The sequence below is a fragment of the Lepidochelys kempii genome, chromosome 7 (genome assembly GCF_965140285.1).
Source record: "Lepidochelys kempii isolate rLepKem1 chromosome 7, rLepKem1.hap1, whole genome shotgun sequence".
Lineage (NCBI taxonomy): Eukaryota > Metazoa > Chordata > Testudines > Cheloniidae > Lepidochelys > Lepidochelys kempii.
Window position 1 is genome coordinate 88947324 of NC_136386.1, and position 14252 is coordinate 88961575.

The following is a 14252-nucleotide window of genomic DNA, read 5'->3' on the forward strand; positions in this document are numbered from 1 at the left end:
GGCTGGCTCGTGGTCCCGCCCCTACGGGGTGAAGGGGGAGGGCGCCACAGGCAAAGATGAGATTTCAAAGCGAGCCTGGGGGTTGCGCTGCTGCCACCCCCCCAAAGGCTTCCTCATTGGCCGAGTCCCAAGAGGGGAATTTCGCAATCGCTGCCGTGAAAATGATCAGCGACTTCCCAGGCAGCTGGTGCTGCCACAAGGCTCTTCGCGGCCGGGAGCCCCGAGCTGAGCTGCGGGCACCGGGGGCTGCCTGTTTTGTGGGAATCGCGTACACTTTGTGACCTAAATCCCTCCTTTTAAAACATGTTGTCACACGGCGCCGAACCCCCACCCTCCGTCGGGGCCGCTGGGTGTCGCCTGTGCTCAGGATCAGCTGCCCAACCACGTTACCAGTCCCCCCAGGGTGGACTTTTGTGTATTCAGGGGGGGAGCCGAACATTTCTCGGCTCTGTTACGTGTGAGGGGAGCATTTAACGAGGCGCAATCGTTTTCCCGGAGGGTGCTGTTTGAGTTGGCGTTTTTCACTGTATATAATCTTCTTTGAACAAAACAAAACACACCTAATTTCCACATCAAACGCTGCGTAAGAATGGAGGCCACGCTTTCTAATTATCCTTTGATGGGATATTTAGAGGGAGCCTGGTATCTGTTAGTTGCAAATTAGTTCAAGGATGGTTTGTCCTGTACAAATGTAGGAAAGCGAGGTAGAGTCCGAAGCTGTCAAGTCCCCATTTCAAGAGGTGTGTTTTAACTTTATTCAAATGCTTTCCTCAACTGGCAGCATTTGCCCCCTCAGTGTAATGGGAGACGCTGGTTAAACATACAACGGAGATCAAAGGCTGGTGCAGCGCCATGCTGCCGAAAACAGTGTGCCAAATTAATTATCTGGTCGAAGCCTCCTAAAACAAACCTAGGTTGATTAGCACGTAGTGATAAGGCGCCGCTGCCGGTCCTTTTAACTGTCTTTTAGGCACTGGGAAGCACTAATAGGTCATAACTTTGTGACACATAAGTTCAAGGGGTATTCTGACTCGGGAGTGCAAAGGGACGAAGTTACAAAATAAGCCTTTGCTGTAAAGAGGCGACTTAGCATCCCCGCCTGGGGACGGGGCGACTTGACAATTCGCGCTCCCCACGCTCTAGCCGGATGTCAAACAGCCGCAGCAGCAAGTGGTTGTATATTGTTCCTACGATTTGGCCAGGATTTCATAACAATGGCTCTTGAGCGAGCCTGCCTCGCCCCCTCTGGTTTTGGGGGGGCGTTGCGCATTTTAGAGGCCTGGATTGTGAGGTTTTCACCTGCCAGACAGGTTTTGAGCTACCAAAGCAGCCCCTTTCCGCTCTTAATGGGATAGTAGCGCTGTTTGGTGCTTTAAAAACACATTGCATCATCCCACTGCGGCATATGCAAGCGGTGGTCTGGATTTGTAACCTTTACTCGCACATTGACTTCAAAGGGACTGTTCAGTGATCTAGGGTTACTACTGTAATTACAGGCAGGATCGGGCCTTTTAGTGTGAGGTTAAACTTTCCAGGCAAGCTTATCTCGGCTAATAGGAAATAAACAAAGGCTTGGCATAGCTCATTAGGGCTTTGCCATGAGGAATAAAATCTGTTTGAACAGGAACATGTCTGACGACCACTTTTTTGCAAATGTTGTTGTAGCTGTGTGGGTCCCTGGCTATGAGCGAGACAAGGTGGGTGAGGGAGTATCTTCTATTGGACTAAGAAGGTGCAAGAGACAAGTTTTGGCGTATACACACATATTACACAGAGCCCGTCTTCAGCTCTGGGTTTTGGTGTCTAACTGCCTATGCTGCAGGTTATGTATTGTTTTAGAATGGCGCACCTAGGGAAACCATGGTGCTGAGGTCTGGAAGGATGTGACTCACCTCTGTACGGGTTAGGTGGGCTCCCACTGCAGGACGCAGTTCATGTGGACTATTAGCTGCTGTATTAGTCAACATGGTTAGCTGAGCCCTTTAGGAACCTCTAAGGCCTCAAATCAGTTCCCAAGAAAACACAGAGTTATCACTTTATTCCCAGCATCATTTATGCCCGGCCCTGGCTGCGCGCTCTCACCCATTAAAAGGCGGGTATTCCCGCCTCTCTGCTCTCATTTAGCGCAGTATTTCCCTGGGGCAGCCTGCCGCACTTCCCATAAGACTCCCAGCCCTGTGCCTCCGCAGGGCTGTAACAGCTGGCTCCAAATCAAGCCAGTCAGCCCCTCGGTTACCTAAAAGCAGAGCGAGCCGCTCGGGCTGCCCAGCACGTGCTCCAGAAGAGGCGCGCTGGGTACCTCGGAGCGCTGGAAGCGAGCGGGCTGCGCTGCACAGGCTCCGGCCATGGGCTTGAAGGTCAGTAACGTGCCCGGCTAATCCTCCCCCACTCGCGCTTCCTTAGTACGGAACTGTGCCAGCCTCCACGTTGCGCAGCGCTGCAGGGTCGGCGCCGTGCCAGCCTGCACGTTACACACAGCCTAGAGCGGCCCCCCACCCTCCGCATGGCGCCGTGTGCGCTGCGATTGGGCACGGGCCAGTGCCCCCCCCCCCCCAGGCCCCGTGTGTCTCCTCCCGCCCTGAGGGTGGGGCTGCTTCGCAGCCCTCTGGGCCCCGCGGGCTGGGGCTGCGGGGGGACCCGGCTTGCCGGGCTCCCCGCACCACGCCGCGTCCGGCTCACTGGCTCGGCAGCTGACAGGGCTCAGCGCCGTCCCTGGGGCCGGGGCTGTGTTTGCTCAGCGTGTCAAGCGAAGCTTGCTGAGCGCTCGCTTTGATAAGCGGAGATCAAAGGCGCCGGGGATCCCAGGTCTTAATCAGCCGTGAGCCTCCATGGCGAGGCCCCAAACAGTCCGTTCGCTGGGGTTTTGCGCAGCCACTGTGCTCAGCACCACAGCCTGGGGCAGCGTCTGCCTGGCCGCAAATCCATTCCCACGACAGTGCGCGCTGTTCGCTTGCAGTGCGAGTCTCCGGCCCGCCGGCCGGCCGGCCAAAGAGCCGCACGGCCCTCTGCCTGCATGAGACGGGAAGGGGAGGATTGGCTTGAAGCGTTTCCTGGGGACTTGCGGGGCCTTGTCTGGCAGGGGACAGTGAAAAGTAACGCGCTCAGCGCCCTCCTGTGGTCGCTCAGGGTCAGTTTGCAAAGCACCTACAAAAGGCTGGGCCCGGCCGGACTAACCTTTTGGGGGCCCGGCGCCAAACATCGTTGTGGGCTCCCATATAGTGAGTCCCATATAGACGGCACCACTGCTGTCATGGGACTGCTGGGGTGGGGATGAAAACATTTATTCAAAAACAAAGTAAGATATTTGAAGCTATGGTTGATTGAAACCTCCACCCAGCCCACAGAGAACAAAGTGGGCAATCATCAGTGTACCCAGAATATTCTTGATTTTGGTTTACTTGTGTCCGTGGGCTTTTGTCTTTTTAGTTTAACTGCTCAGGGCCTGCTTGGGGACCTGAACACAAGTCTTCACTTAGCACAGTTATGAGCCATATAAAGCCTGGATGTAGCAGTCAGTGGAGTTGCACCTGCATCTCCCCACCACTTCCTCTACCTACAGTTATGTTTCGCAAATACATTTTTTGAAAGCTGGATTTTCTACTTTGATGCAGTAATGTTTAAATATTAAAAAAATAGTTTCTTTAGTCTATTTCTCCCTTTGCCTCACCATCCCTCATGACTTTAAACAGAAAAGTTACTGTGCTGGAGTGTGAGGAGGAAAATTGTTGGTGCCTGTCTTTTGCAGGGAGAAAGGGTCAGACAGACAGACAGGTACACACACACTTACAATTTACCAACACAATCCAGCCTTAAGCCCCTACCCCAACTTTCACACCTGGGCTCTCCCCATGCCTCCTACTGTCCTCCCACACACAATTAACCCCCACCTTCAAACAAGGGCTCTCCTTAATCACCCTGCTATTGTCAACCCCCCACTTTCACCCCAGGGCTGTCTCCCTCTCTTCTACTGCCTCCCGTGCCCTGAGCCAACCCCACCTTCAACCCAGACTCCCCTCCCTCCCTCTGCTCCCACATACAGCCCCAACCCCACCTTCATCTCAGACTCCTCTCCCTCTGCCCCTCCACACCCAACCCCGATCTTCACACCCTGCTTCTCCTACCCCCTTCCCAAGGAGTCACCGCTGGCTCTCCCGTCGCACTTGGACTTGCCCCACAACTGCCCCTTGCCCCCAAACTGCGCTCTATCCCTCCCCGGAGTGCAGGGGAGAAGTTTCTGGGCCTTCTCAGTGGCAGGGGGTGGTGGCAGCCAGCCCCATTGTCACCATCCCTCGGCTCTGAGGGACACAGAGAACCAGCCTCCCCCACACTGCCCCCCAATGGCAGCTGAGGAGACACACACACACACCTGGGCTGAAGCTGCAGGGTCAAGACGGTGCCCAGGAGCCCACAGCTGGGCATCAGGGTTGCTGGGGGCCACATGCTGGGAGTCACAGCACTGCTGCTGCTACCCTGGAGACCAGGGGAGACTCGGAGGTGGGGGGGGGGGTGAGGCGCTCGTGCCCCATGGGGAGGGCGGTGTGGCAGGATCAGCACCCCAGCACCGGGAACCCTCTCCCTGCACTATTTCTTTTTTTGGTCCATTCCTGCCACTCACTTCAACTGGGGCAGCTCACAGGATGGTGCTGGGCATTATGGGACTACTAGTGTTGCTGGCAGAGCAGGTCCAAGGGCCCCGGTGGAAGGCAGCTTCACGCGAACTACAGCTCCGAGCACACCTTGCAGCACATTGCTTGGCTTGGCCAGGGCTGGATTAACCCTTTGTGGGCCTCCAAATAGTCATTATGGGCCCCTTCCAAATGTGGGCCTGGTGCCATTGTAAACCCGGTACAGACACTGGGGGCATCTCCACTCTAAAATTTGAGTATTACCTCACTAAACAACAATACACCTTGAAAGCATTTGAAACAATAGGAGGAATGATTTTAAATTGTTAATCAGGCATTTCCACCCAATAGAGGGAGGAATGAGGAAAAAATAATGTAGCTAAATCTGATAATTTTGTAGGGGAAGCCTGGCAGACAGTTATAACAAACTAGTCAGCTGAAACTATCATCAGCATGACAATGGTTTTGAAAGTAAAATGAGGCCAAAAAATACTGCAGCTGGTTACCTGGGACCCTCTTTGTGTGGCTCTTGTCCAGTTGCTGGAGGTTAGGCATTCTCTAATGAGTTGGGATTGAGAGTTCCTAAGTAACAAGGAGACTTTATTACCATAATTCATTCCATTGGCAGAGAAGGAGAAAGAATCCAATATAGAACTTGAGAACCACAAGGGCTGGGGAATTTAGGGATTTAAATACTTACTGTTTTATGCTATAATCCATAAACTCTGTCTTGAAGATAGCAGCAATAATGTTATGGATCTAGTAATTGTGGGTTCCATTCCTCAGAACAGTACTGCACATGGTTTCTCCTGACACTAATGTACAGTGACTTGGGGATAGTACCTAACTTTCCAGAGTATCTCCAGAGATGTGAAGGCTCTGAACCTTTGGTGCACAGGAGGTTTTTCATAAGCTTCATATAATGACAACTTTCCTAAGGGAGAAAAAAGAGGAGCTAGGTAGTGAAAAACCACTTTCTATAACTATTCCTCATGGGATAGTTGTCTCCTCTATCCAGAGTGAATTTCGATCTGAGATCCCTTTTCCCCCCTATCAGTAGGCAGATTGTAGAAGAGTAGAAAAGTGCTTGCATTTGGGTGATTAACTGATGGCATTTAATTTGTGTGAATATAAGAGAATAGATTTTTTTACTGAGAATTTATTTTGCTTCTGAAACTTGAACTTGGAAAACCATGCAATAACATTGCTCAAGAGTGGCATTGTTGCTATAATGTAAGTCTCTTAGGGCCTGACTCCACTCCTATTCAAGTCAACTGCAAAATTCCTCTTGATTTCATCTGAAGCTGGATGGGGCTTTATTATGGGAATTACTCCAAGCTATAAAAAGGAGCGACATCTTTAATGTGATGCAGGCAGATGTTTGTTAAAACAGAATGATATATCACAATGGTGGTGGCATAAAATGCATTAGTGGCTGTGGGTGGGAGGCTCCAGCAGGTATTTATTTTCCTTCCACCTGGCCAATTTACTTAATTCATTCTCATTCCTTTGAACAGACTTTCTCTATTTACAGGGAGTGCAGTTTTATTCATTTTATTCATTTCCTTTACTAAGGTTAGATAAAAATATCATTAAACTATCATCAGCATGAAAATGGTATTAAAAGATTGTTTTGAAAGTAAAATGAGGTTAAAAAATACTGCAACTATACCATCTTCATCAAAGCTTTGCAGATCATAAATGCTAATTCCCTTAAGGCTTGGGTGTTTACTTCAGAAGATACAACCCTTTAATTAGAACTACAGTATTGACCACCCACATACAGTGTTATTGATACTCTTGTTACCTTGTGCTAGGGTATTGTCAGATCTTGTAAGCAAAGCAGGATCAGGCCAGGTCAGTAATTGGATGGGCATCCTTCAAAGAACACATCAGGTGTTGCAGGAAGTGGTGTAGGCAAGACACTTCTCTTTGAATCAGTGATGAAACATTGTTGGAGCATGGTGTTTTAGGTATTGTGCCGCTGTTTCTCAGATGAGATGTGAAACCATGATCTTTACATTTGTATAGTCATTAGAGAACCCATGACTTCATGTTATTTTTAGCATAGAATAGCTAACATCACCTCTGGCCAAAATCTGATTCTGGTAATTATGTGATGACACTAAATTATCTTTGTAATTTTCAACTGAATTAATCTTTACATTTCCTAAACTGTTGCTGTAAAGCAGCTGTTGCATTCTATGTCAGATGTGGCTGCATATCAGTAGTGCATGAAGTGATCCCTGTGTACAGTATCTCTTTTCTAGCCTATAGGACTGTTGGGGTACTTCATTAATTTTGTAAATTACTTGAGCTATTTAGATCCATTCAAATAGGGCCATTTTTATCTGTCTACAAACTGCAACATTTGCAATAACCAGATCCTGAAAACAGTTATGATATTTTCTCAGTATCTCCCCATATATCAAGTTTCAAGGGGGGCTTTCCTTACTGGGGGGCTGAAGGATAGTTTCTCTTACTTGGATCTTTATTTCACTTCCTTCAGTATTTGCTGCAAAGCATTTAAGCATCTGCTTGACTTCCATTTCAGTGGGATTTACACAGATGCTTAAATGAGTTGCTCAATAGGGAAGGGCAGCTATTGTACACATTGAGCTTTTAGCACACAAACTCAGGCCCTAATCTTGCTATTTTGCAAGATCCACATTTACTACTGAGATGATGAGATCAGGCAGTAACTCCTCATATCCTGAGCACGGTGGCATTGGAACAGTTTATATAGTGGGGGTGCTGAAAGCCATTGAACAAAACTGTAAATCCTGTATAAGATGGAAACAACTTCAAGACAGGGGGTGTTGCTGTTCAAGCACCCCTGACTCAGCATTGCAGAACTCATGTGGCTTTCTAATTACAAAGCTGAGACCTACATTACAGCGTTGTCTGTGGGTAGGCTTGAAGTAATCCACATTTTCCTGGCATATTGTCCACGGTTGGTCAGTCACTATCTCTAGACATGACAGGGATAAGGGACAGCCATGACAGACTACTTTTTGTTTTATCGCCATCCATCTGTTTTCATTTTCGTAGCACATGTACTATTTATGGTCAAACAGTATTCTTCGGGATTCAGTTTACTTTTTTTGGAAGTATATTTGTTTTCAGTATGCATGTTACATATATATTTATGTAAACAGAGAAACACAGATATAACAGTAGAGGTACATAATTCTTTTACAACCTCTAATAATTGTACACACACATAAATAGATGGTACCATAAATACATTCAAGTATGCCATCTAACATATCTGTGATGTTCAAATGAAACATCACACTTCAGTCACCATGGAAATCTCGCCTCTTCAGTATGGTCACCTTGTGTCTGTTTTAGATAAGGACATGACTGCATTAATGCTTTAAGAGTACTCAGTCTAGAAGTACTTTCTAAACAATTGTTAGATCATGTGTCAGCATGTATCATCATAAAATATAATAAAATATGATTAGATTCTGATTTGAAGTACAACTTGTACAAAACTAGAAATCTGACATCGCAGAGCACATCAAAACAATGTTCAAAAGTAATTATTTTTATTTCAACTCTATAAAGTATACAACAGGCACTCAGCAATTACAGCTGCAGGGAAAATACAGAGCAAAACAAAAGCAGTTAAGTTTACAAAAAAAAGTTCTTAAATCTACATCAAAAGAGTGCAACTGGTCAATGACCATTTGATGACAGACATTGTATTTTGACAAACAAAAAACTCTTTCATGTAGAATCCATTGTAAGAAGAAAACCAAAGAATTATAGCCATAAGAATACAAAAGAAACAACCAGTGTAAAAACAGCATACATTGGAATAAGTATGGTAGGCAACTCTGAATGAAATTTCCCTTTGCTAGTAAAGCCTGAAACATTTGAGAAATTGTCAAAGTCTCAGTACTATGTCTGTTTATGTAGTAGACAGTTATGGAAGAAGAGAACTAATAACATACTTTCAATATTTAGCTTTCTAGGTGTGTTGAGAGCTTGCCTCAGAAATGATTTGCATATACAAGAGCTCATATAAAGCACTGATCCTGTTTTGTTGAGTGGTGCAACAAGATATTTCTTTTGTAGTCATTGGTTTCACGTTGAGATGTGATTTTGTTTGGTGTAAATTACAGTTAATTGCTAATCATTTGTCTGTGTGGAACATTTGTAATGGAGTGTATAAAATACGATATGTTAGAACTTTACTGCACTATAGTTTTTTAAATCTGCACAGCTTAGCAAAACAGGAATACCTGTATACAGACTGATAGTATGTCATATATTAATTTGACCTGCACGTACATTTATACATTTCACAGAAATGACGCTGTATCTCATTAACAGATTCACAGCTCTGGTACATTTAACAGAAATAAGAGAACAACTTCATCATTTCTGTAATTCTTCAATATTATATAATAAAGGCTTATAAATTGTTAGCAGAAAGAACTGTAAAACGCAGCAAGCTAAGAAAGGACAACATTTTGAGGTGTGTTTGTCTTTGTCATGCAGCATAACACCAAATTTGTATTTTTATAGGATGCCATGAATTTAAGGCACTTGCAACAATGCCAAATAGCTAGGTCATGTTCTAAACTATGGAACAGATGAATAAGAGTACAGTTGACAAAGTTCAATAATACTGACAATTATGACATTAATTCAAGTTTACTTTGATCTAAAACATTACATTACAAATAAGAAAAATGAAGTAATAATGCCATGGAACTCCAAATAAAAAGTTATATGAGTACCACAAAATATCAACACGAAGAATATCTATTTACATAAATATTTGCTTATGGTCCTATTGTTAAATAAGAGGGTTTTTTTTATGAATAATGCAGCAGTGTAATGAGCTACAGATCATCTGTATCTTATGAACCCAGTGCTAACACACTTGTTTTAAATATGGTAGCTGATTTCTCCTTATGTAAATACATCATCTTTCCATACATGATAAAGGAGGCAAAAAAAAAAAAAGGCAAGTGGAAATACTGAGGCCATCAATTTATGTGAATGTATATATGTAAATCAAATATATTAATTATAAATGAAGGGGTTATTCATATACATATGATAATTTAAGTTATTTAAAATATACTTGGTAAAGAAGATGAAAGTTGAGTGAAGATTTATATCAAAATAAATTTGTATTAATACACAGCATGCCATAGGATTTGGATATTATTGTATGTGGCACAAGGACAAAACTGATAGGAACAAACAAAAGTAATTGATAACAAGCTCATTTTGAAACATTCTTCCTGTATTGTTTTCAGTTCACCCAAAAAATATTGTGACACTCTTTTCTCTTGGCAGTTCTTCAGTTCATTGTAACTGATAGTTGAATCCCAAGTACTCATACCATAATGACTATTTAGAATTGAGAGAGATGATAAACTCTTGTTCTTCATGTCCTTATGTATAACAAGAAAGTCAATTAACAAATTAAACAAGTTTCACTGTCCAATATGGCCACATCACTCCATGTCAGACAATGGGGGTGAAGGGATCCAGTTTTAATGCAGAAATAAGGTGAATACACTTTTTTTTTTTTTACTAAGATGACTATGAGACTGTTTTAGCTCTAGTATCTAGTGTCTGCTTTCGGACAGTATTTTAAATCCCTAAGTTAAATGTTTAAAATTAAGTATATGGTATACTTGTTGTATACAAGTAGTTCCTCATAGATGTAATTATTATTATTTTTATGATTGCTTCAGAGTGTACAAACCTTAATGCAATGCCACACATGATTAATGAATAGCAGAAGTAATTTGCAGTTATGTTGTGCTGCTGATATTGCCTCATCCTACTATATGTAACTGTAAAAATAAATTAAATAGGTTAGTTAAAGGAAACTGCGGTAAGTGAGGCTTTCTAGTCTGCTGGCAAATTGTAGACATGATGTTGGTATATTCATTATTCTACTTTGACAATGTTATCCTTAAAATGCTTTATTAAGCCAATGTATGTCCTTATGAATATGAAAACCTGCTAAAATGTATTCATGGTAGGCATTCTATTATTGATAAATCCCCTACTATTTGCTTCTCCTGTATTTAAAGGTAAAGACAAAAATGCCACAAAATCTTCACAGGGGCCTGCTCCTGTTGAAGTCAGTAGTGAAACTTCTATTGATTTCAGTGGGATAAGATCAGATCCTAAATTTCCATGCTTTGAAAAATCATGTATGCTATTAATATGCTGATGTATTAGGACACGTACAGTGGTCACCACAAAAAACTAACATCTGCTAACTGTTACCGCACAGTGTTATTTGGGATTACCATAGTCTTCCCGTAAATTTAGAACAGGAGATATCCATAATAACTGTGTGGTACCAAATGTGGGAAATGTTGATCTTTTAACGGCTTCAATACATATATAATGTGTTGGAGCACAATAAATTAAGTCACATATTTTGACTCTATAACATGGTATAATCAGATGTGGCATCATATGCTGCTCCAATGAATATAATGGGGCCCTGGTAAAATCTATTGCAAATTCTGAAAACTAATGCCTCTTATAAATGTGAGGGGGTAAACTTACATTCAATCTAACACATCTCTGATTAGTTGGCAAATAAGGTTTGATTTTTTTCTCATATCATTGTAGATCAGGATTGACTCCACTGATGTCCTGGAGTTACAGTGATGTAAAAGCAGTTGAAGTGAGAAAAGAATTCAGGCCTATAGTATCCTTTTCCCTTGTCTTTTTTATAGCAGTTTGTGGTGGCTTAATTCTATAGCCATTGCAGCACCTCAGTATAATCACTGAAGTGTCTGTGTACTGCAGATATACATGCCAGCAGATCTCTCACAAATACAGTAGACCTGTGTTGCTCTCACATTAGTTTTCCACTTATGTGGTCTGTCATCAGAATGCCATCCATTACTCCAGGCAGAGTATTAGGATTCATTGTTATAATACTATGTTGTAACTGAAAACGTTGGTTTAGTTACATTTTGAAATATAGTGCTAAAAATATAGTGCTAAAAATATAGCCAGGTCATCTGCAAACTGCCCTCGGTATTGATATATTGTTAAAGAAGCAGGAAAAGTAAGAATACTATGATGGCTCCCAAATACTGCAGAGTAAAAGCAGAGAAGATGCAAATGTGGAGACTTAAAGGATTCTCTGTTTTTAGAGCATCACTAAAGATGATGTCTCTTGCTACATATCTCTGAAATGCTTATTGACTGTTGAACATTTATATTCACAGATGAAAGACGTACATAGCACCTATACAGTATGTTACGGGTCTTAGATTTTCTTCCTTGGGCTCTAAAAGCTAAGGGTTATTTTAAGATCAGTCTTTATTTCTAATAATTAATAAGACCAGTCGGTTGTTGTCATTCTATTTCTAGGACCGTTATTTAAGCACAGTTTTTTAATATGTAGAATGAATAATAATGATTTTTTCATGCAAATATTTATTGTACCAAAAGGAAAAAAAAAGTTTGTTACATCATGTTCTCAGTTGTATGCGAAAACCGACCCATACCTGCCTTAACAGTTCTCAACAGAATCTGTAGCAGTTGTGCTTTTGTTGTATCAGTTTAAAAAATCTGTCAGAAAGAGAAAGGAAAGGTAACATTCAGTCTTGTCATGAACACTGCTTGAAAAAAGGACAACTTTTAGCACTGCTTTGACATGAACTCATTGACCAATTGTTTTGTGGTCCTCCTTTGTATTCACAGTGGCCTGCAGTAAAAGACCCTACAAACTCACTCTGAAGTGTGGGAGTACCCCACATTCTGTACCATAGATAACTATAGTACATAATAAGTTACTATTTGAGCCTACTGATAATTCTAGCTGTAAAATACTGGCTTTAAGTGTATCTTACACTATTATCTTTCAAATTATAATTAGAGCATAGCAAGATAATTGCAGTGATAGAAAACATATTTCTTTACTGGTGAAAAGGCTTGCTTCAGGACCACCATGTCAACTGCTATTTTAAGTTCAAACATAAAACATGTGAAGAGCACTATTGTCATCTAAGCAATAAGTCCTAATGCCACTGTAGTTACTGTAGCAGCATCAATCAAGGCATCATGGTGACCCCGAGCACTAATCCTCCCCAATTCCTTCAGTTTTGCTGGCAGCTGTGTCTCAGGAAGCTGTCTTCAGCAAGGCAGAAGCAGGTAAGAGAAATACATTAAAAGTCTATATCCCATCCTGAGTTGTCATCAGGTGGCGGTTCATCATTGTCCTCAGGGAAACTGTCGAAATTGCTTGTGTCCGTCGGAGATGCAACCTATCAAATGAACAGTTAATGTGTTTACATCAGTTGCTTTTGATTTTAACAAAATCTTTGTTTAGGGACCTTTAGGAAGACCATCTTCCTATCTCAAAACAATGCTCTTTCAACATCATTCACTAAACTAACACATTTTATCTGTGGAAAAGCTCACTAGTTAAATATGACTAGTAAAAGCTCTCAAAGAAAAGGGAGAGCAAATACATCTGTACCTTGGCAATACTGTCATCTAAAAGCTACCACTGCTAGGGTATTTATTTAGGTTTTTTTAGAAATGTATAACAAAAATTAAAAAGTGACTATGCTGATATCTGGTTTCAGAGTAACAGCTGTGTTAGTCTGTGTTCGCAAAAAGAAAAGGAGTACTTGTGGCACCTTAGAGACTAACCAATTTATTTGAGCATAAGCTTTCGTGAGCTACAACTCACTTCATCGGATGCTTGTGCTTATGCTCAAATAAATTGGTTAGTCTCTAAAGGTGCCACAAGTACTCCTTTTCTTTATGCTGATGTCTATGTGCATTTGATGTAATTAAAAAACTATGGTGGTGCAAAAAAATCCAGTGGTTTCCTCAGATGAAGAAAATAACCAAAGATGTAAGATCAAATAAGACCCCCAGAGTACTCCACACCCATAAAAACAAAGCATATCAACAGTGTCCAACCACTCCCACAAATACCAGTTATTATCATTCTCCTCCCATACAAAAAATCTAGTGTAAAAAGATGGACCTTGCAGCATGCTCTGTATGCTGAGACAGGCCAATTTTAAACCACAGAGTGGGTGAATTATAAAGGTCAGGGCCCACCAAAGAAGTTCACAATGACAGCTCCCCTTCTTTTATAGGAAAGGAGAGCCATTTTAACTAGCTCAACTGATGCAGTTGAGGTGGTATGGCATAGGGAGAGGGGTTGTCTCTCAATAGGGCAGGTTCCAAGCTATTTCTAAAGCAAAGCCAATACTTGTACTCTGCTTGGAAAATAAGAGGTAGCCAATACAGATCCCAAGGCACTGTGCTCCCAAAAGATTGTGTGCTAAGCAGACTACCACATTTTGCACCAACATCAATTTCCAGGTTGATTTAAAGTTAGGGTTGCCAGCCCTCCAGGATTGGCCTGGAGTTTCCAGGAATTAAAGATTAATTTTAGTTAAAGATTATCTCATGCGAAGAAATCTCCAGGAATACGTAGCATCTGGAGGGTGCATTGCCACAATCTAAGGGCTACAACATAAGGGATATAATTAAGTTCTGGATGGCATAATGTCCTCTTGAAGGAGGCTGTTATTGGATGGCACACAGACATCTTAACTGGATGAAAGGGTTCAATCCAAAATTAATAAGTGCCCCTCA

The 14252-nt window shown here is 42.5% G+C and overlaps 1 protein-coding gene across 2 annotated transcripts in view; it reads right to left on the reverse strand.

The window, feature by feature from the left end:
• Positions 1 to 8195: 8195 nt before the first annotated feature.
• Positions 8196 to 14252, reverse strand: part of PRKG1 (protein kinase cGMP-dependent 1) — a 903020-nt gene continuing 896963 nt past the window's right edge. For both annotated transcript variants that reach the window (XM_073353692.2, XM_073353691.2), the window contains one exon: positions 8196 to 12898. In XM_073353692.2, coding sequence (XP_073209793.1) covers positions 12800 to 12898 — 99 coding nt within the window. In that variant the 3' untranslated portion in view covers positions 8196 to 12799. The remainder of the gene's footprint in view (positions 12899 to 14252) is intronic.